The 23640-nt window shown below is 38.9% G+C and overlaps 1 protein-coding gene across 3 annotated transcripts in view; it reads right to left on the bottom strand.

The window, feature by feature from the left end:
- Nucleotides 1-23640, bottom strand: part of NOVA1 (NOVA alternative splicing regulator 1) — a 240424-nt gene that overhangs the window by 19456 nt on the left and 197328 nt on the right. For 2 of the 3 annotated variants that reach the window (XM_065403960.1, XM_065403961.1), the window contains exon 4: nt 18520-18591. The exons of the other annotated variant lie outside the window; for it this stretch is intronic. In XM_065403960.1, coding sequence (XP_065260032.1) covers nt 18520-18591 — 72 coding nt within the window. The remainder of the gene's footprint in view (nt 1-18519; nt 18592-23640) is intronic. 3 annotated transcript variants of the gene reach the window in all.

The raw sequence follows: 23640 nt of genomic DNA, 5'->3' as shown, positions 1-23640 counted from the left end.
TCCTACTATCCAAACCTCTGTAGTACCCTGTCATCTGCTGCTGATGTATAGAATTTCCTGAAGAGTGAGGACTTCTAGTTTTTTTTTAAAATGAATTAATAGAAGAGACCAATAAGACCCCTAAGCAACAAGATTGGCCCTTTATTTACCTTGGCCATTATTTTTTAAAGTGATATAAGTGAATATGACTACAACTTACAGAGTAAAGATCATAAACAAATATTGTTATTCAATTGCATTTACTTCTCTTTATATTTTTGCACAAGGCAAGTTTGCTTTCCATTGCCCTACATTCCTGAAGTTAATCAAATGTCATTTACACCACAATAAAATTAACTGCAGTTCTAAAACAATGATAGTTTATGGAGAGAGCAACAATAAAATGACCCACAAAGGAAATGTAACAAACTTAGTATCAGACGTCAATAGCATACAATATTATGGAGGTACTGATCATGACTTCACAGTGAAGGAAATGTTTTTAAAAGGGTGTATAAATTACTATTTTAAGAACTGTTCTAAAAACGGTGAAGTCATTATTCTTATTCTTTATTTGTAGGTGGCCTTTCAGCGTTCATTTGTATGTCTTTTGAATTATGTAGTTTTTGTTTGTTTTCCTATAATAACTTTTAATAGGAAGTGGTCTCTGGAATTCAACTACTTAAAATTCATTCATCTACTAATTTTTGTGTAGATATACAATTTCTAAAAAAAAAATACGAATTGTCAAAAAGTGGTGAGACTGCCACAGATGAATTTCAGAGACCACTTCCTATTGAAAATTATTATATGAAACCAAACAAAAACTACATAATAATTCAAAAGGCATAAAAACTAACATTATATGAAGTTTCACACTGACAGACCACCTACAAATAAAGGATAATTTCTTCACCATTTTAAGAACATTTCTTAAAATAGGATCAAGGGCGACTGTGTTATTTTTCATAACTGAAAGTTTGTGTGTCAGCAGTGACTGAGGAATAAAATCTTCAGAGAAACTCATGAAGAATTGCCCATTTTTCAAAATGGTTGCCTGAGGAAGACACATGGACTGAAAAATTTCAGCCCAAATGGTTAAAGTTTGATAAAGTATAGACAACTGAAAACGACAAGGAGTCCAAAGACTAACAGATTTATTTGGGCATAAGCTTTCATGGGTAAAAAACCTCACTTCTTCAGATGCATGGAGTGAAAGTTACAGATGCAGGCATTATATAATGACACATGAAGAGAAGGGAGTACCTCACAAGTGGAGAACCAGTAGTGACAGGGCCAATTTGATCAGGGTGGATGTAGTCCACTCCCAATAATACATGAGGAGGTGTCAACTCCAGGCATCACTTGCCCCATAACCTCAGCCATACAGAACGCAATGCCATCCACAGCCTCAGAAACAACTCTGACATTATAATCAAAGGGGCTGACAAAGGAGGTGCTGTAGTCATAATGAACAGGTCAGATTATGGGCAGGAGGGACAGCTCAGTGGTTTGAGCACTGGCCTGCTAAACTCAGGATTGTGAGTTCAATCCTTGAGAGGGCCATTTAGGGATCTGGGGCAAAAATCTGTCTGGGGATTGATCCTGCTTTGAACAGGGGGTTGGACTAGATGACCTCCTGAGGCCCCTTCCAACCCTGATATTCTATGATTCTATGAACAGGAGGGTGCCAGGCAACTCTCCAACACCACATTCTACAGGCCACTATCCTCTGATCCCACTGAGGAATACCAAAAGAAACTATACCATCTGCTCAAGAAACTCACGGCTACAGCATGGGAACACACCCCCAGAGCCCTGACCAGGGGTATTCTATCTGCTACCCAAGATCCATAAACCTGGAAACTCTGGATGCCCCATCATCTCAGGCATCAGCACTCTTACAGCAGGATTATCTGGCTATTTGGACTCTCTCCTCAGACCCTACGCTACCAGAACTGCCAGCTATCTTCGAGACACCACCGACTTCCTGAGGAAACTACAATGCATTGGTGATCTTCCTGAAAACACCATCTTGGCCACCATGGATGTAGAAGTGTTTTACACCAATATTCCACATGAGGATGGACTACAAGCTGTCAGGAACAGTATCCCTGATGAGACTACAGCATGCCTGGTGGCTGAGCTTTGTGACTTTGTCCTCACCCACAACCATTTCGGATTTGGGGACAACTTATACCTTCAAGTCAGTGGCACTGCTATGGGTACCCGCATGGCCCCACAGTATGCTAACATTTTTATGGCTGACTTAGAACAATGCTTCTTCAGCTCTCGTCCCCTAGCGCCCCTCCTCTACTTGCGCTACATTGATGACATCTTCATCATATGGACCCACGGAAAGGAAGCCCTTGAAGAATTCCACCTGGATTTCAACAATTTCCACCCCACCATCAACCTCAGCCTGGACCAGTCCACACAAAAGATCCACTTCCTGGACACTACAGTGCAAATAAGTGATGGTCACATAAACACCACCCTATATCGGAAACCTACTGAACGCTATACTTACCTACATGCCTCCAGCTTCCATCCAGAACACATCACATAATCCATTGTCTACACCCAAGCCCTAAAATACAACCGAATTTGCTCCAATCCCTCAGACAGAGACAAACACCTACAAGATCTTTATCAAGCATTCTTAAAACTACAATACCCACCTGGGGAAGTGAGGAAACAGACTGACAGAGCGAGACGAGTACCAAGAAATCACCTACTACAGGACAGGCCCAACAAAGAAAATAACAGAACACCACTGGCCATCATGTACAGCCCCCAGCTAAAACCTCTCCAGCGCATTATCAACAATCTACAACCTATCCTGGAAAATGATCCCTCACTCTCACAGACCTTGGGAGACAGGCTAGTCCTTGCTTACAGACAACCCCCCAACCTGAAGCAAATACTCACTAGCAACTACACACCACACCACAGAAACACCAACCCAGGAACCAATCCCTGTAGCAAACCTCGTTGACTACTCTGTCCCTATATCTACTCTATAGCGACACAATCAGAGGACACAACCACATCAGCCACACCATCAAGGGCTCATTCACCTGCACGTCTACGAATGTTATATATGCCATCATGTGCCAGCAATACCCCTCTGCCATGTACATTGGCCAAACTGGACAGTCCCTACGTAAAAGAATAAATGGACACAAATCGGACATCAGGAATGGTAACATACAAAAGCTAGTCGGAGAACACTTCAACCTCCCTGGACATTCTATAACAGATTTAAAAGTAACTATTCTTGAACAAAAAAACTTCAGAAACAGACTTCAAAGAGAAACAGCAGAACTAAAATTCATTTGCAAATTTAACACCATTAATTTGGGCTTGACTAGGGACTGGCTGGCTCATTACAAAAGCAGCTTTGCCTCTCCTAGAATTGACACCTCCTCATGTATTATTGGGAGTGGACTACATCCACCCTGATCGAATTGGTCCTGTCACTACGGGTTCTCCACTTGTGAGGTACTCCCTTCTCTTCATGTGTCATTATATAATGCCTGCATCTGTAACTTTCACCCCATGCATCTGAAGAAGTGAGGTTTTTTACCTACGAAAGCTTATGCCCAAATAAATCTGAAGGTCTAATGGTGCCACCGGACTCCTTGTTGTTTTTGTGGATACAGACTAACACGGCTACCCCCGGATAATTGAAAAAGATGTCTCATACTGACAAGTGTTAGGCAACCTTAACTATAGGCATTACTACCACGTCTGCTACTCTGAAACCTTAAAAACCAATGACAAACAATTCACCATGTTAGTATGTGTTGATCCTGCTCGGGAATGTAAAGGGGGTTCTGGTGACTCACAACAGTGGCTTAATAGCCCAACTGAACATAAGAGAAGTGGGAGTGGCATTCTAGAAAGAGTTTTTGACTGAGAAGCCTAGAAGAAAGAACACTGGGAGCAGCTAAAAGTAGGGGAAAAGTTTGAACGTACTTAAGTTTGCTTATAGTTAATTTCTGTGTTAATAAAACCAGACCTAAGAACAGGACTATCTTGTGAGCAGGTTACTTACAGAATTACATTTAATTTTTATTTACCAGCTTTTCAAGAGTGGTTTTGGTTAGAATTGTAACCCTGCAACAAAAGCATCTGCGTATCATATGCATCTGAAACAGCATGTTACCTGCTACGTGTTTTCCTAGTTGTGCTTTTTTTAAAGAAAGATTTTATTCTCCTCTCAACATAGTACAGTGATGATGTAGGAGGTAGAAATGGCAGATTGATTTACATGATTAGTCTTGAAGTCGCATCTAAAGGCCCCTAGCCCCACTGTGCTACGCACTGAAAAACATATAATTAAAGCCCCTGTCCTGAAAAAAATTACAATCTCAGTAGATAACAAAAGTATGCTGAGAAATTGTTTCTTTTAATTTATAATTATGACTAATTTGATATGAAGTAATTGATAGAAAAATAAATCCAAAACATTAAGATATCAGTTTTCACAGTCACCTTTCTGACCATAAAAATAGCATGTCCTTAATAAAAGAGAAAATATGCCTGGCTGTTGTTCTGTGCATTCATTCTCCAGAAATACCCAGTACAACTGGAGCATTACTGTGACCAATTATCTGGAAGGTATGCTGAAAGAATCTTGGCACAATAGGAAAACCATAAAACTTTCAATTTAGGACAGAATATAAACCCAAGCAGGTTTAACAGCAATATTGCACTTGGCCCCTCGGCATTTCTAAGGTCTTTACTAAGTGGCTAAGGTTACAATATTCCTGCTGGTCAGTAATTCTTTGACTGGGCCTTGACTGTTATTACCTACAGGAAATCTAATTTACTGTCAGAAAAAGTAACAGTGAAAATAACCACATGCACAAGAATAGGAAAAATGATGTTTATAGCTTCTAAATAAGCTGTGAGGTCACATTTTTTGGACTGTAGCATAACGGATATTAACAGGGGCTACTGGTTGGCTCAGAGTCCACGATACTGTGCTATAGAAAAAGGGCTCATCACTAGTGTAGGCAGAAAACCATCCTCTTACTCCCCACAGTGCAGGGAGTCAACAGCCTTCCTCTTTCTCCTCCTCAGAGCTGCTTCCAGGGGCAATGAACCCACGCACTGCACCTTAGTGCAGACAATATCCCAAACTGGTCATCAACATAGGGCAGATGTTCAGTTTGGGATAGTGCCTGCACTAAGGTGCAGTGTGTTGGTTCATTGCCTGATTCCCGGAGTCATTGCCTGATTCCCTGTTCATAGTGATTCCCTGAGTCACAATTGCCTCTTTGTCTCCTTACTATTCTGGAGAAGGAGTCGACTGTGATGTGTCTATACCTGTTGCAGCCTATGCTCCCTGATGCTCTAGCACAGCTATGCTGCTGGGCACATTGAGAGGGTGTAGTCATGGCTCTGCCCACTCCCCAACCCCTGCCCACCTGCAAGAGTGAGGAAAGTAGCAGCTCCACTGAGCCTGCTTCCCTTTGAGCACAGGAAGCTGTGGTATATTGCAGAAGTACAATGGGGTAAGAGGATGGATGTCTTAAGCACCTCTACTCCCTTGTGCCAGTGCACACAATGGGACCAGATCTGGCCCACATTAAAGATCCCTGACTTTGACTTAGTCACATCCTAAATTTTCAGAGTTGCATAGAGTTAGACCACAGACCTTTCATTAAAGTCAACAGGAGTCATTTAATTAAATCTTGTACAACTGAAAACTTAAACTGGAAATGATCTCTCTAAGTCTGATACACCAATCTGAAACTTAGTATGCTAGGTTTCAGAGTGATAGCCGTGTTAGTCTGTATCAGCAAAAAGAACGAGGAGTACTTGTGGCACCTTAGAGACTAACAAATTCATTTGGGCATAAGCTTTCGTGGGCTAAAACCCACTTCATCGGATGCATGCAGTGGAAAATACAGTAGGAAGATATATATATACAGAGAACATGAAAAAATGGGTGTTGTCATACTAGCTATAACGAGACTAATCAGGTATGTCAGGTAAGTGATAGGCAAATAGTGCCTAAAGATTTAGCACTGAGACTATTGTTATGCCCTGTGTCTCAGGAACTTCCCAGCTGAAGTTTCCATAACACTCAAGTAGAGAGGAATGGCACAGAGAGAAAGTGAAAAAATAAAATAAAGACAAGCGACACAAATACTAAGCACTACCTACCTACATATCAATAGCATAATCAACCTCAGAGACATTTGACTGGCACATCAGAGAGGGAGAAACATAATTTAGAAGGTAAAAAAATCATTACACCAAATAGCAACTGCTGGGATATATTTATTTTCAACTATTTTTTATGCACCAAATTCTATGGCATCGGAAATATGCTGTTTCAAATCCATAGGAGTACACAAGTATGGTCAACAAAGGCGCATCACTTGATCTCAGCCACTGCAAAATTATAGGGAGATGTGGAGGTTCTAAACCAACAAGGATTTATAATACAAATCACTTGACTTACACAAAGAAACAGATGAAAAGCAAATGCAGTTTACAGCACATAGCTTTAACTCTACTCAGGAACTGGTTGCAGACAAAGACACTGAGGCCCATCACCCATACAGAACTCCCAAATGCTAATTTCAATCCAGTAAACCAAGGTAACCATAGAGAGTTGGCATCTACCCTGGACTCCTACCACAGAATGAACAGTAGCCCAGAAAAATGAATTTCCTTAGTTCTTTCCAGATAATATATCAGAGATGTTAATGATTACCTTATGTCCAGAGTGCACAATCGGCACTGTCTTCAGACAGAGAACTCCGCCTTCTTATTAAATTGAAACGGAGAGGTCACATTATACAGAAACGAATTAACAATCCATAAAACTACCTTATTACTGTGGAACACTAAGGGCTAGTCCAACCTACAAAGACATCCATGTTTTAGGCATTCTCATTTGCCCAGGTTACAACACTGATATAACCAATGTGTCAAACAGGTTTGTGCATCTGAGCCTATCATGATACTTACCCATGGTTGTGTCAGTGCATTCTGGGAAAATCTGGTTAGTCATCCAACAGTGTCTCAGTAGAGGATACAGCACCTAAATGACAGGACTGCTATTATCAGCACCTGGAGCAATGTAAACCTACTGCAGGGAGAGCTGGGAAGCAATAGGACTGGCTAAATCAGCTGACCCAGCCCAGCTAAGAGGTACCATCAACAAAGCAAACTGGTTTGTAACTCTGAAGTTACAAGATAACAGTTATCTGCCAACTTAGGCTGTTGGCAAGAGCAAACCCATTAGCTGCCAGTTATTAATCAAGTACTGGTATGAACCATGGTATGTGGGGACACAAATCATATTTTTAAAGGCAACCACAGAACTAATGGGTTATGAACTCAGTTAAAACTTTTAGGATAGAGAGGGCTTTCGAAGGTTGGAGATCAAAAAGACAGAGCTTTCTGCTTCCCAAATCCTTTCTCAGACACTGACCACAAAAATAGCATTTTAAGAGAGGAAAGACAGGGGGAGAGATGGGGACGGGGAGCTCAGTGGCCTAAATGGGGACTAGAAGGAGTGAAGGACTAGGTTTAGATTCCTGGTAGGAATGGCATGCCTAATTGGGCCGCTAATGAGGGAAGCTACCCAAATAAAGTGGACCACCACCAGACAGCACTGATGGCAAGACCTATATATCAATACTTCTTTGAAGAATATCCAGATTCTAACTAAATGGACCATGGAATTTATGCAAACACCAAATGAAATCCACTTTTCATATTCTACAGCAAACAGAACAATATACAGGTTTACTGAAGAGAAAAGCTCTTATTTGGAAGGTTAAACATAGCTATTATGTTGGAAGGTTAAACCCTCACCAATTATTTCATTTTCAGATTGGGGCAGAGGCCAGAACATGTTTACAGAACACTACACAGTATGTACAAAGTAGGCCTACTTGGAGTAAGTGGAGGTTAGAATTATGGCTTTAAGATCCCTTTAATGTATAACTTTCCACTAGAACAGCAATGTTTAGACAGATCCTTTTCCTTCCCCTGTGTGTTAAATGTTCCTTGTGATAGTGTCTTGCAAATAGATGAAAGACAGTGTTTGAATTTGGGACAGGAAAAGAACTGAGAACATGAACTTGAATAACTGTTCAAATTCAAGTTTCTGATCTATATCTTCAAAGCTCTCCTTAGGTCTGGCTCATGTTAAGTGAGGGACCAACCCATTCTATGAGATTGTATGTGTTGAATTCCAGTTCAGGAGACAAAACAGTTTCAACAATTGGCCCACCACAACTATAGGACACTTTCCCAGAAATAATCAGAACAGACATGAACCTCAGGCCCTTTGGAACAGAATGCATCTTTCTGTGTTCACTTTAATAGATATGTAAGGTGCTCAGATACCACAATAATGGCTATGATATAAGAACACAGATGGATGGCCCAACAGACAGACAGCCAGCCTGCCTGAAGGGTGCAGCTATCGTGAAATGCCTAGATACTAGAAATGGTGAAAAAGGATTTTTCAAACTAAATACACCTCTACCCCAATATAACGCAACCCGATATAATACGAATTCGGATATAACACGGTAAAGCAGCGCTCCGGGGGGGGGGCGAGGCTGCGCACTCTGGCGGATCAAAGCAAGTTCGATATAACGCGGTCTCACCTATAACGCGGTAAGATTTTTTGGCTCCCGAGGACAGCGTTATATCAGAGTAGAGGTGTATTTTATAAATTTAGGCTTTTTTAGGGGGTGGGGGTGGAGGGAGCGAGATGAGGGGATTGTGAATAATTCCTGAGCTGATATCTCTGATATCTGATTTGGACAAATCCTCTTTAGACCCCAAGTGCTCCACGAACCATTCACTACAACTTCTGCATTATTCTTTATTCACAATTCACAGTGTGTGATTAGTCATATGATATTGTTTCTGCTTCCTTATTCAATGACAAACTTTTCAACAGGAAAATAATGAATGATTAATAGCAAATTACAAATTTCTGGTATGAATTTGTTAAACTTCCAGGGTTCACAAATATTTCCAGATATACTCGTGCTTGTCTGAGAGAGTAACACATGGTCTGAATAACAACAAAATTAATTAGAGTAATCCATCCACAAATAGATTTTCTCTTTTTTCATTATTTAACTGCCGTACTTGATCCTCTGGTGATAGGTGCATTAGAAATACAATAGATTAGATATCCATTAAGGGTAGCCCCTCTCACACAGTGTATCACTGTTGTGAGAATGACCTGGGTTTCTTTGATTTTATTAGTGTCTTCTGGGACTAAACACAATTTCCCACAGCTGTTCTGTACTTGTTCACTACTAGATTGATATGGTGAGAAAGGGTCAATATCTGTCTAATTGCTCTCTGTACTTCCCACAGGGACGATATCTGGGCACATATTCTGATCAAATAAAGTATAATAATAATAATAACAGCTTTGCACTTCTAATGACGTCCTATCAGAGGATCAAAATATTTTAGAGACAGATAGTTAACAATTCACTTCTCTTTTAAAGATGGGGAGCTGAGGAACAGGGAGGTCAAATGATTTACCCATAGTCAGACAGAAAGTCTGTGTCAGAGTTGGAAACAGAACTCAGTACCATTATCATAATGATAACAAAAGACTAAATCAAAGATTTCTCCCCATTTCGCTCCCCCTCTCTTAGAGAAGACATATATTCAGGGTGTTTGAGACAGCCTCACTCACTGGTAAGAGTTAAGGGAGTACTTCAGGGATTACCTTTGTACAATTTAATATGTTTCAGTCAGTTAATAAGAGCAGGATTACCGCAAATCACTCTACAGTTAGGTACAACGACACTGGGTTACATGGAAGACAGGCTGGGACATATCTTTGATACTGAAACTTTTGTAACAATAATTATGCCCAACACTTATAGTTTATAGAAATTAACTATCAGATAATTAATCCCGATCTCCTAATCTCCTATGGGTTATGTAAACTGGTACTTTTACATCCAGTTTACAAATTAGGAAATTTGGAAACACAGGCTAAGTGCCTTGCACAATGCCAAACAAGTAGTTAGTAGTGGAGTCAGAATTAGAATCCATGTAGCAGGAGTTCCTAACTGCCAGTCCTGTGCTGTAACTATTACAAAACTCTGTCTCACTAATGAGACTGTCTCTGTCAGTTCTACTTATCACTCAAATGATAGTGGCAAGTAACCCACAAGAGTGGGTTCCAGAAGGGTGTTGCAGATATCATACTGATTACACAGGGTCATATATCAAATATAACATATTCTAATCTACAAACTGATCAGTTAATTAATCTTTACAGTGTATGTTTATATACAAGATATATATATAAGCAAATTAACTACATGCCTTACTTCGGAAATTATGAAAACTGAGTTCCTTTCCATGTATTACAATGTGCTCGGTGTGGTTACAATGATATGGGCAGAAACTATCCTATTTCATATATCCTGCTAATCACAGATAGTGGGATTGATTTGTAATGGTACATTGGGGCAGGTTCTCTTCTTGCACAATTCAGGTGGCATAAGGGTCACGTAAGGGCATACAGGGATGGGTAAGAGGCACGGCAAAGAAATTCTCCACTATGGCAATCCTCCAGTGACATAAGGTCCATTAAATTACCCTACTGCAGTAACAGATCTTAGAGCTGCCTACACAGTGCTATGCATCATCAGCACTGGGCTGGCTCAGAGAATCAGGGAGCTGGAACTGGCTCCCCTGTGCCCTCCTGCTCTGTCACAGAAGAAAATCAGCCCCATTCTCTCAGGCTACATCTACACTACAGGGGGGGGTCGATTTAAGATACGCAAATTCAGCTACGCGAATAGCGTAGCTGAATTCGACGTATCGCAGCCGACTTACCCCGCTGTGAGGACGGCGGCAAAATCGACCTCCGCGGCTTCCCGTCGACGGATCTTACTCCCACCTTCGCTGGTGGAGTAAGAGCGTCGATTCGGGGATCGATTGTCGCGTCCTGACGGGACGCGATAAATCGATCCCCGAGAGGTCGATTTCTACCCGCCAATTCAGGCGGGTAGTGTAGACCTAGCCTCAGAATCAGAAGCACGAAATTAGCCTCAGAAGTGATGGGATTTCCAGATTGCAAATGATGTATTTCTAATGTAAGGGTAACTATTAGGCTCTCAGTGTTATGAACAGTCTGTTTTCATTTTTACAAATATACTTTTATTTTCATTTCTCAACTATAAGAAAGAAGTTTGTGGTAACACATGCCATGAGCAAAGCTACTTCTGGATACAAGCTTATTTCAACTCACATGTGCCTGTTTGATTTTGTGGGTGCTATAATATAACTGATTCCTACCCTTGAGTCATCTGCTATCCCCTATGCCACACTAGTTCTTACCAGTCTCTCTTGCAGCATTACTGAAGGATGGTGATTCCAATCTCTCTTTGCCCACAACTCTGTACTCAAGCAGTTACCCACTTCCTGAAGGTCAGAATTCAATTTCTCTTATCCAATACCATATGATTAATCACTTCAGTCTTTTGTTCAACTTCACAAACTCCCAATAAATTTATATGTAAGGCATTTTAGGTCACATCTCTGGGTAGATTAGGCTGGGGCTGAGAGATCAGGATTGAGATTTATTATTATTTAATATATTCATTGCAGAGACCAGATGCCCCAAGCAGGATCAGGGCTCCATTATGCTAGGCACTGTACAAACACACACAAAGACTAAGTTAATGGCCCCGAAGAGTCTTAGGCCCTGAGAAATGAATGGGCAGATCCTTGCATCCACCTGGTACCGCACTGACTTCATATCATTGTACGTAACCCATATTAATCTATATTATTTTTAACAAAACAGAAGTAAAATAGATGATCTGATGATATAACTATAAATCACCAGTGATAAAATCAGTGCACTATTTTAAAATATAACTGAGTACAAAGAGCAGGAAGGCTATTTATTAGATTGATAAAAGTAGTTTTTAATAGTATGGCCAAATCATGACCCAGCCTATGCACCTGTGTTAGCCCATGAGGATGGGTAAGACCATCCCTGCTTAACCCATGTGTGGTATTCCTGAACCATGACTCTGAATCTCTAGGGGTAAGCATGTGTTGCAAGCCCATTACTTCCACAGAGCATGAGGGATGAGAGAGGTGGAGAGTGGACCAGCTTCTCTGGTCAGTGCAGATTGCTGTGCATGTGGAGCAAGGAGGAACTAGGGAAGGAATGTACATTTCTGATGCATAATTACTTCCCTGTGCTGTTGTTCCTTGGGTGCTACACTTATATACTGCCCCCCTACAGAGCAGACTACACGTACAGAATTCATTTTTTTTAAACTAAAATAAATGTGCATCTGTAAAACATGTCAAATAAATTAGAAATAATCCCATAAACAAAGCAAAATATCATATAACACGTTTGAGAAATACTTTTGTTACTTTACTGCTATTTAATAATTGTTAACACAACTATTAAAATTGTATCTTTTTACAGGTCTTCGGGGTGGAAAAGCCCTCAAATCAACCGTTTTAATATGATGTTTATGACATTATTCATCACCCTGAAAAATAATCTCCCACCTGAAGGATACTGCAGAGAAGTAAAATTGATTTCTTTCTTTTGATAAATAAAAGTAAAGCTATATTCCTCCAATTTCAGGAACATTTATTATAGCAGTGCAATTTTACTGCTGTCCTTCAGTATCTGTCAACATTTCCACTATAAACATGGCTGACAAAGTTCACATTCGGGCAAAATTTAAATCCTCAGCATAAAAGTAATATAAATAAAAATAGGAAAATTGGGTGATGCCTTTTAACATGATAGACATTCAGAAGAGGCAAGTTTCAAATGCTTTTTGAGTACTACAAATTTTAACATCCTTGGCTTTTTATTTTTCAAACTGAAATTTTGCAGTTCATTAGTTTTTAATGTGGATAAATGCCCATGGGCACTCTGATAAGATAATATAAGCAATGCATTTTAACAATAGCAATTGCAGATGTATAGCTTCTTGCAACAAACATCTTTTAGGTTTCTGCTGTATCCATGGCAATTCAATTAATACCGCACAGTAACAGGTCTGAAGGATTTGCCATGTTCCACTGTGCAAAAACCATTTTAGAGAATCTCTGCTTACTGCTGATTGACACATAGCCATTACTAGCCATTACTGTAAGCTAAATAGAAAAATAGTGATAATTCATAAATAGATAATTACATAAAAGAATTACAACTCTTAGAAAGATTATCATGTAAAAAAGTGGTAATCATCTAATTTAAATTGACAAAAAACAAAATATTCAAAGGTGGAAATAAAATAGACCAGATTTGTTGCAAGGGTTCTATTGGCATTTGCTAGGGTGACCAGACGTCCCAATAAAATCGGGACTGTCCCGATATTTAACTCTTTGTCCCGCTTCCCGACCGATGTACAATCGGGATGCCATTTGTCCTGATATTATAATGACAGGTTTCAGAGTAGCAGCCGTGTTAGTCTGTATCCGCAAAAATAACAGGAGTACTTGTGGCACCTTAGAGACTAACAAATTTATTAGAGCATAAGCTTTCGTGGGCTACAACCCACTTCTTCGGATGCATATAGAGTGAAACATATATTGAGGAGATATATATACACACATACAGAGAGCATGAACAGGTGGGAGTTGTCTTACCAAGTCTGAGAGGCCAATTAAGTAAGAGAAAAAAAACTTTTGAAGTGATAATCAAGATAGCCCAGTACAGACAGTTTGATAAGAAGCAAGTGTGAGAATACTTACAAGGGGAGATAGATTCAATGTTTGTAATGGCTCAGCCATTCCCAATCCCTATTTAGCCCTGAGGTGAACGAGCCCCTGATGGTATGGCTGATGTGATTAGGCCCTATGATGGTAACAGAACACCACTAGCTGTCACCTTCAGCCCCCAACCAAAACCTCTCCAGCGCATCATCAGAGATCTACAACCTATCCTGAAAGATGATCCTTTACTCTCACAGATCTTGGGAGACAGACCTGTCCTCGCTTACAGACAACCCCCCAACCTAAAGCAAATACTCACCAGCAACCACACATCACTTAACAAAAACACTGACCCAGGAACCTATCCTTGTAACAAAGCCCGATGCCAACTCTGTCCACATATCTATTCAAGTGACACCATCATAGGGCCTAATCACATCAGCCATACCATCAGGGGCTCGTTCACCTGCACATCTACCAATGTGATATATGCCATCATGTGCCAGCAATGCCCCTCTGCCATGTACATTGGCCAAACCGGACAGTCTCTACGCAAAAGAATTAATGGACACAAATCTGACATCAGGAATCATAATACTCAAAAACCAGTGGGAGAACACTTTAACCTGTCTGGCCATTCTTTGACAGACCTGCGGGTGGCTATCTTAAAACAGAAAAACTTCAAAAACAGACTCCAACGAGAGACTGCTGAGCTGGAATTGATATGCAAACTAGACACAATCAACTCAGGGCTAAATAGGGATTGGGAATGGCTGAGCCATTACAAACATTGAATCTATCTCCCCTTGTAAGTATTCTCACACTTGCTTCTTATCAAACTGTCTGTACTGGGCTATCTTGATTATCACTTCAAAAGTTTTTTTTCTCTTACTTAATTGGCCTCTCAGACTTGGTAAGACAACTCCCACCTGTTCATGCTCTCTGTATGTGTGTATATATATCTCCTCAATATATGTTTCACTCTATATGCATCCGAAGAAGTGGGTTGTAGCCCACGAAAGCTTATGCTCTAATAAATTTGTTAGTCTCTAAGGTGCCACAAGTACTCCTGTTATTTTTGCTGATATTATAAGGTTGCCAGGCTTCTGGTTGGCGCGGGGCTGGTAGGCTCCCTACTTGGTTCCGCATATCTCCCCAGAAGTGGTGACATCTCCCTCTTAGTCCTAGATGCAGGGACGGCCAGATGGGATGTGCGTGCTGCCCCCGCCATGACCACCTGCTTTGCAGCTCCTATTGGCCGGGAACTGCAGCCAATGGAGTTGCGGGGGAAGTGCCTGCAGGAGAGGCAGCACGCACAGCCGCCTGGCTGCGCCTCTGCCTAGAACCAGAGGGAGATGTCACCACTTCTGGGGAGCTGCCTGAGCCCACACCCACCCCGCGACCAAACTCCCTCCCAGAGTCAGCACCCTGAACTCCCTCCCATGCCCCAACCCCTTGCCCCAGCTCTGAAAAAAAAACCACCTTGCGGCGGGAGCTGGGGCCGTGTGTGCCCCCAACCAGTGGCTTGTGACAGGGGCCAGAGCCGAGGCGGTGTGCCCCTGACCCGCAGCTTGCGGCAGGGGCCGGGCCATGCGCCCCCGACCTGTGGCGGGGGCCAGAGCGAGGGCCGTGCGCTCCGAACCCACGGCTTGTGGCAGGACTGTGGCCGGGGGCTGCTGTTGGGGCCGTGCGCCTCCAACCCGCGGCAGGGGCCTTAGCCGGGGCTGTGCGCCCCCGACATGCAGCTTCCTTGGGTTATGCGTCTCCCTCCCGCATGGCTCCAGTGGGGGCTGTGAGCCTGTGGCTGCCCGCCCCGTCCATGTGTCCCGATATTTTATTCTTGCCATCTGGTCACCCTAGTGTCTGCTGGCAAAAATCAGGTTCTTGGCTTCTACTGGCTGAAGGTGTGCACGAGGACAGGGTGCACAAGTATAAGCTGCCCATAACGCAAGCTCTGCCAGGAAACAAGAGTTTGCTGGCAGCTCCCACAGTGAGCAGGGAAACAGCATGCAAGAGATGAGCTCATCCTCTGCATATCCCTGGGTAGTCTCCCCCAGTACGACTCCTAAGGAGCCCTCTGCCCCAGTTTAAAGTAGCCTCCCCCTGACGTAGGCAGAACCCATGCCCATCTTTCCCCAGGATGAATCCTTGTTCAGGTCCTGCTTAAGTCACCCTGTTGATCTGGAGTATAATGTTTGATATTGTGTTATTTCAAAAACTCTAAGAAAAGTGGGTGATCTTAAATCTCATAAGAGCTGCACAACAGCATATATTGTGTATGCAGTTTCAACCCTGACTCTGAATTTCCTGACTTTTGTCCAATTAAAACAGCTGCTTAATGTTATCTTTACATAATGTTTTGTGAGAATATAGATATCTATAGTTACTTGAAGTTAAGAATCATCACAACTACAGCAGTGTATCAAAACAAACATTTGTTTTGTTCTCCAGTCCTCCTGTGGTGGTTACTTACACAACTACTGACAGGTTTGAGATTACCATGCTGGAACCTATTTTCATGTGACAGCCGCAGTGCAGATACTTGTCGATATACTGGTGCTGAATGTTAATCACTGCTACAGTCTAGAAACAATTGCCAGCTACGTCACTTATCACCAGAATGAACAGCAAAGCCTTGACTTAATTGCCTTATCATGTGCCACATGCTTCCTGCTGAAATGGATAGACAGCACTAAGAAATACTGTGGGGGATAAAATAATTATAAACTAATAAGACTGTTCAAAATTAATGATAAATACAGCTCCAGGCATCAGTTTTGGTTCTCATATCTTTCTTCATTTACACCTTTTTAAATACTGTCCAAGATATTCTGATTATTTGTATAAGAACTAAATAGCAAAACAGGTTATGAATAAAATATATTTAACAATGTAATGTGAAGTGTGGACAGGACACAGAAACATAGATATTTGTCCTCCGGTTTGAATATTCAATACAGCACTTGATTTTATTAGAAAACTCTTCCACATAGACCAACTTTTCTAGAAGATCAGCAAAACATTTTAAATAGGTAAACACAAATTTATTTTTCGTATACTGATACTCTAAGCTAAATCTTGGATAGTTCAAACTTCAAGAAATAGATCCAAAGCAGGTACATCTCTGATGCTATTGAATCAACATGCACAAAATCATGTTTCCTGTTAAATAAACACTCCTTTTTTGCCCTGCAAACAATGAATGCTTGGCCTTACAACAATTATCAGGTAGCCTCTTAAGAAAGAAAGAAAGACAGAAAGAAAGCAAGCAAGCAATGAGACAATTAAAATAGCATAATAATAGTTTGCTCAATATTTTAAATACTTTTTAATTAAAGTACATATAAGTCTAACATTCAGATACAGAAAGAAGAAATGCTGAACACGGTGTTCATAAAGAACCTTTTATGCTAACCTTTTATCTTTGTTTTTTAACTGATGAAGTCAAATAATCACTGCTGGAGTGGCAGCAGGCTATATACAAGAGTTTCAAGAGTTTCAAATCAACCCGTGGGATAGTACCATATATAGTTCTCTGACCAAAGCTTCCTTCCTTCTATCTATAAAATTTCTCCCTGAAAATAAATTTCATCATGTTTTTGTGCCAGATGTCACTTTCATCAGATTCTCTTATAATGATCAAAATATTATATATATAATTTTAATGCACTGCTATATGTTGAGCCTGGTTATTTACACAGCACACAAGTTCTAATATAGTTATCACAAGTTATTCTAGCACCAATCATTCAGAGGTATGTTAATTATCTGTGGGGAAAAAACAGCTTGCTGTCAAAAAAAACCCTTCTTGAGATTTGAATAAAATTTGCACGAGATCTCAAGAGAAGCTGACATAAATAAACAAAGTATGTGTTAAAATGAACACATTGAATGTAAATATTAAAATACATACAGGGTATTTTTAGCCTCAACAGTTCACAGGTATATCTTAAAATCAGCCACTGGATAACTGCTATGCCTGAATCTGGATAGTATGAAGGTCAGTAAGTAACTTGGAACTTTACATAAAGGAGTAAAGCAACAATATAAACAATATGATGATTATGTGAATAACGAACTGCACATATTACCCAGTTCAAAGAAAAATAAAACAGTCTGATAAAATAATTTACTGATAATATTACAGTATCTGCATTTTAAAAAATAAGAACCAAATTAGAAGTAATCAAACCTCAAAGGAATGTGTAATTAAAAATGTTTTAAAATAGACTTAATTTTACTTTATTTTTCATCATTAAATTTTACTTCCAAATTAATTTATTTTACTACATAATTAGTTTAAATACTAATACCTCTACATTACATACAAGTCACAGTTAAAAAACAAAATTAAATATATACCATTCCTAATATCACATTCATTTATTTAAATATGGTTTTAGGGATAATTCCATTCTATTTTACAAGGGATCCAGAGACTACATATGTGTGTGCGTATATACATACACATAAACATACACACACAGACAATTACTGCACTCATGATACACAAATACACACCCTGCAAATACACGTTAAAATAGTAAGATTAAAAAAATAATAACATTACTATTTTAGAGTCTATTTTACTATCAGAGATTTAAAAATTAAAAGTATATTTAGAGAAGAATGATTTTTCCATTTAATTTTCCAAGTTCTGAAAAGTGTTCTTTATGCAACAGCGTTAGATATCTATGATTATGGGTGTATATATGTGAATGAACGAATAAATCCTTAACCCACCATATCTTTTTCTCCAGTTTGCAAGCTGTCACCCGTGAAAAGTATGGTGTAGATGATAGGATGATACTGTACCTGATTGGCTCTGGAGGTGGTCATGGGATCAGATGGAGAGGACTTGGTGGTAGTTGGGGAAGATGGCAATGTCTGGGAACAAAGCAGTTCAGGAGCAAATCAACCTTTACAAGCCTTAGACTGAACAGTTAAAAAATAAACAAACAAAAGTAATGTAACCAGAAAAATAAAATTAAAATAAAGCCTAAGACTAAAATCTTTCTCCTACTCATTGGAACTTAATGGAATTTAAGGTCAATTGAATAAATAAGTAATGCATGTAAATATGCATGCATATGTGTGTAAAAACAAATTAATGACTTGAAATCAAGATGGTGAACTCACATAAATACTAAAAGATATGCTGACCACATGAATATTTTCTTTTCTCACTCCTCTTCTTGGGGTACATAAAAAGACTAAAGTAAATAAAAATTCCAGCAAGTTCAATGAGCACACTAAAACTTTCTATCAGCAAACAAGGCTAGTGCTGGGAAGAAGTGGTGAAGTTTACTTTGGCATTAAATTATTCACTCACTCTGTATGCTGACTATATCCAACAAACTAAATTTCATAAAATATTTGATCCATATCTTAAAACAATTAAAATCGCAGCTACTGAAGCTATTTTAACAATAAAAGAAACTGCTAAAATATTCACTGATTTTTTTAATCAAGAGCCATGTGTGAAAAATGTAAACATCAATCTTATGATGGATGAACATGCAACTAACGGCATCGCAACAATTTACTATGATATATTTATCATTATTGTTCAAAGATCATTAATTTAATAAGGGCAAAGGTTAATAATGCAGCACCAGCCTGTGTTCAGAATTAACACAAAAAAGAATGAGAAGTCATATTTATTGAAGTTTTTTCCGAAATAGACATGTACTTAACATTAATACTTGAACACATCTGTTATCAAAAAGTACTGCTCTATTTAAAATGTACATATTTAGATACATAACTCTCAAACATATTAGTTCCTACTAGATTAACTTTTTTATATAAATGTAGTGAGAATGTCAGATTTCAGTTTTCAAGACATAATATACAATACTCATTCAAATCAGACTTTCTGGAACATCTTAACAATGTTCAAATATCTTAGGAAATCTGAAAGTACACCAGTATCAGTGTGAGAAATAAGGACTTAAATACTGTAGAATAGGGTTGCCAACCCTCCAGGATTGTCCTGGAGTCTCCAGGAATTAAAGATTAACTTTTAATGAAAGATTGTCATGTGATGAAATCTCCAGGAACATGTCCAACCAAAATTGACAACCCTAGTGCCTAATATTGTCATACAATTAATAACCAGAACTCCTTAGAAATAAAGCAAAACTTGTAAACTTTCATAATTTTTGGTATTTGCATTCATTTACAGTCCTAAAAAGTATAACCCACATTTTTAAATGTATGTACATACTTTAGCACTAACAAAACCTCATAATGCGTGTGAGCAAGTTGAGATTGTGTGTATGCAGAAAGTTATATGCAATGGCAGACTACTGCTTGCAGATAGATATGCATCAGGCATTTTGTGCATACAGTGTTAAATATTTGGGCCTATATGCAGAGCAGTGTAGAGCTCTTTATTTTACATTTTCAGAATATATTTGTAAATAAAGCCATGAGAAAAGCAATAGAAATGTTAATAAATAAACAGGCTCCTATTTCATACCTTCAACTCACCATAAACAAAAAATAATTTATCCTAAGCATCAGCTAGGGCTTTATCAAAAGGCTTCTAATACAGCACATACTGCCATGTACTCCCTCAAAAATAATAGGGCTCTGCTAAATTATGTAAACCTGGAGAAACCAGGAAATATTGTAAAGAAAAACAGATCAATTATTAAGTATTCCCCCACATCTTTCTCTATAGTATATGGTTTTGTTTATCCTATATCTTTGTTTGGGATAGAATTATTTTTAAAAGGAATTGTGGATTTTACCAGAGCTAACTGTGGTCAATTACACCAATGCAACCCTTCTGGTTTAATGAGATTGCATAAGTGTAACTCAGGGCAAAATTTAATCCAAGCTGTGGATCATAATGCGCTGATTTTCATCAGTCTAGTTAAAAATCTACATTACCACTATGAAACAGGATGGGGGGTGGGGATTAAAGAGGCTGTAACTCATCACGCCAAAAGTGTCCTGTACTAAACTGAATATTAAAGTTCTCGACCTAAAACGTATTTAAAGAACAAAAAACATTTTACAGACACTTCAGAATCCAAGATGAGGATTAGACTTTTTGACTACTGGCATCAATTGTGATATTTCTGGCACCTGATGGTTTGTGTCACCAACATTAATTTGTGTGTGTTTTGTTTCTTTATATTCTAACACTAATTAATCAGAAGAGGTTTTAAAACAGCTGTCTAACATACATGGAGAGAATTCAGCAAGTACAACTATTGCATTTATGTGGAAATAGGAACAATTTAATACTGGGAAATACCCCGTTTACCAGTAGTACAGGTTACACAAAACAGCTGGAATATACAAAATTCTTATTTAATAACAACATTCACCTTCCTGAAAGCAGAAAAAATATGGCAGTAGAAAAAAAGGAATGCTAACATTTCATGTATTCTGTCTACTGAATCTACCAGAACATTCCCCATAATAGAAGCACTCCACTATTTTATTTTCTCAAAAACTTCTTTACGATACAATGAAAAGAGGTAAGAACAGTTGAATACAAAACAATTGTTAATAAACAAGCATCAAAACGGGCATAAACATTTTTCCATAAACACACACACACACACACACCCCATTGACAAAATATTCAAAATTATGTATAGCAAATTGCTTTTCAAATCAAAGTGTTTTGTGTCTGAGGCAGGGGCTGTTTCTGTGGTTACTGTCATAACCACTATTTTCTTTTTCATACAGTAAATAATGCAAGAAACTAATGCATGTCCTCACAGAAACAGGATTTCTTAACTCATGCAGCCTCCATTTTTGTCAAATATGTTTCAATTAAAAAATGAGCCTGATTCTGTAACATTAAGATCCATGGGAGCGGGACTAGATTCTAAATTTGTACATAATGCATATTTTGTAGCCATCTTCCCCATGCTCAACCCTCTTTAACTCCAGTTGTTTTTCAGATCACATATCCCTCAAGTGCATCATGGAGAAAAGGTCACTTACAAACTGGATAACACTGTTTAATAAAGATTTCACAGATGTGCATACTATATAATCAGATAGCATTTTTTTAGACATACAAACAAAACCTCTTTCATCACCACCAAAATAAACCAATATGATTCTCTTTAAATAACATAAATGTTATATGTATTTATGTGAACCATCTATTTATTTCCTAATGAATACAACTGTGAATAAGAATTTTCAGAAAGAAAGAGGCAAGTTGGTGGGTTTTGTTTTTTTGGGTTACTTTACAAATCATTTCCTTTCATATTAATGGAAACTATGTTTCATCTATATGTCTTGAAGTGCTTTACAAGAAATCTGCGAAATAGACTTAGACAGAATTGCTTATTAATGAAAGTTGGAAATAATTCAATTTTGAATTACTATATAGTGTAGAATAATTTTAAAAACGTAGTGAGGGTTTTGCATTAGGCAAGCACTTGAATTTAGAAGTTATTAGGCTTCTGGGAATGAGAATTATAAAGTGATTAGAAATTATAAGATGATTTTACATTAAGGAGTCTCAATTTTCAAGACTGAAACATTCATACTATTACCGAAGCTCTCCAGTAATTATAGGCTGCCCTCTAGCAAGGGCTATAGTAAAAGGCCAGTCAGAATTTCTACTCCACACCATTTTTAAGAGCTTATAAAATTTTGAAGCAAGCTAAAACTTCACTAACAATGTCCAAGCCAGAGTGAGTTTTTTGTCTTTGTTCCCAAATTTTATGGCCTTTCTTATATTTTATGTTTACAGGTAATAAGATATTTTTGTGCTCCTAGAACAGAGTGATTCCAAAAGTAAAAAGTAAAAAAGGTTTACTGACCAACAGCCAGGTTCTGCCTGACACACACAAGAGTGTGCAGCATTTAGGGAGAATACAAGAAGCGTTTTCATCCTTAGGTGGCTCACACAGAATTGCACTTTGTTCTGAGATTTCTCTCTCTCTCGCCCTGTCCCTCTAGGTGCATAACATCCTAAAGTAGGTAGGAGGAAGACAGAGCGGTAACACACCTATACTTCACACCCTTGAGCAAGGAGTTGGCTGGCTACAGTAGCAGTGGGTGCACTCCCTTTGTGTTCAGGGAAACCTTCTGAGACTTTTTCCTGAGGTGGGGAGTCTCCACAGTTCACTTAATGCTGAGCTGTGCCTAACTGGCACACTCTTGTCCTAAATATTATTTTAAAAATAAGATTAAATATTTACCTTCCAGATCACGAGTATTCTACTGAGTGAATTAACTGTTCAGTACTTTAACTCTTAGTGCCATAGTAGGTGGTTGTTTTTGTTTTTTATAATGGGGAAAAAAGGCAGAAAATTACATAAAATACCACAGTTAAACAATGGTAAAGCCATGACAACACCACAAAGAAATAGTACATTCAAATTTAAAGTTGAAACCCCATGCAGTTTGCCACTTTGTAGCTGGCTATGGCAGGGCTTGCCAAACAATGGTGATCTTGCATAACACAAGCTTAAAGACAGACTGAGTTTCAGCCTTTTTTTAAAGTCCACACTTTTAAGCATCATTAAAATAATGTGAACGTACTTTCTGTGGTTTAATTTTAAATTGCTTAAATCAACAGGTCTGGTTTTACACTTCTTTACTATCATTTTGAATTCCATTGCTGATGAAAATTAAGGGCAGAATAGTTTGAGCAACTAAAGCCAGGCAAGGGACAAAGCTGCTGTGCAAGATTCCACCACATCACTGTGCTGGAGGACCTGAAAGACTGGCTTAGTATGCTTTCTACAGTGCCAGAAGGGGTCTCCCCTGCAACTGCTCACTTTGCCGTTTATTATTTTTTTAATCTATTACAAACTCTTAACATGTGACTCTAGTGAGACAACATAATAATCATGAAGTAGCTTTAAAATTTAGGGTCTGTTATGTAAATACATAACTATAGATTTTTAAAAGCTTGTTTTGATTATGCAATCATTAATATTAGCTAAT

Source organism: Emys orbicularis, chromosome 4 (genome assembly GCF_028017835.1).
Source record: "Emys orbicularis isolate rEmyOrb1 chromosome 4, rEmyOrb1.hap1, whole genome shotgun sequence".
Lineage (NCBI taxonomy): Eukaryota > Metazoa > Chordata > Testudines > Emydidae > Emys > Emys orbicularis.
Note: the sequence above shows the minus strand (reverse complement) of the source record. Positions and strands in the feature narration are given on the sequence as shown.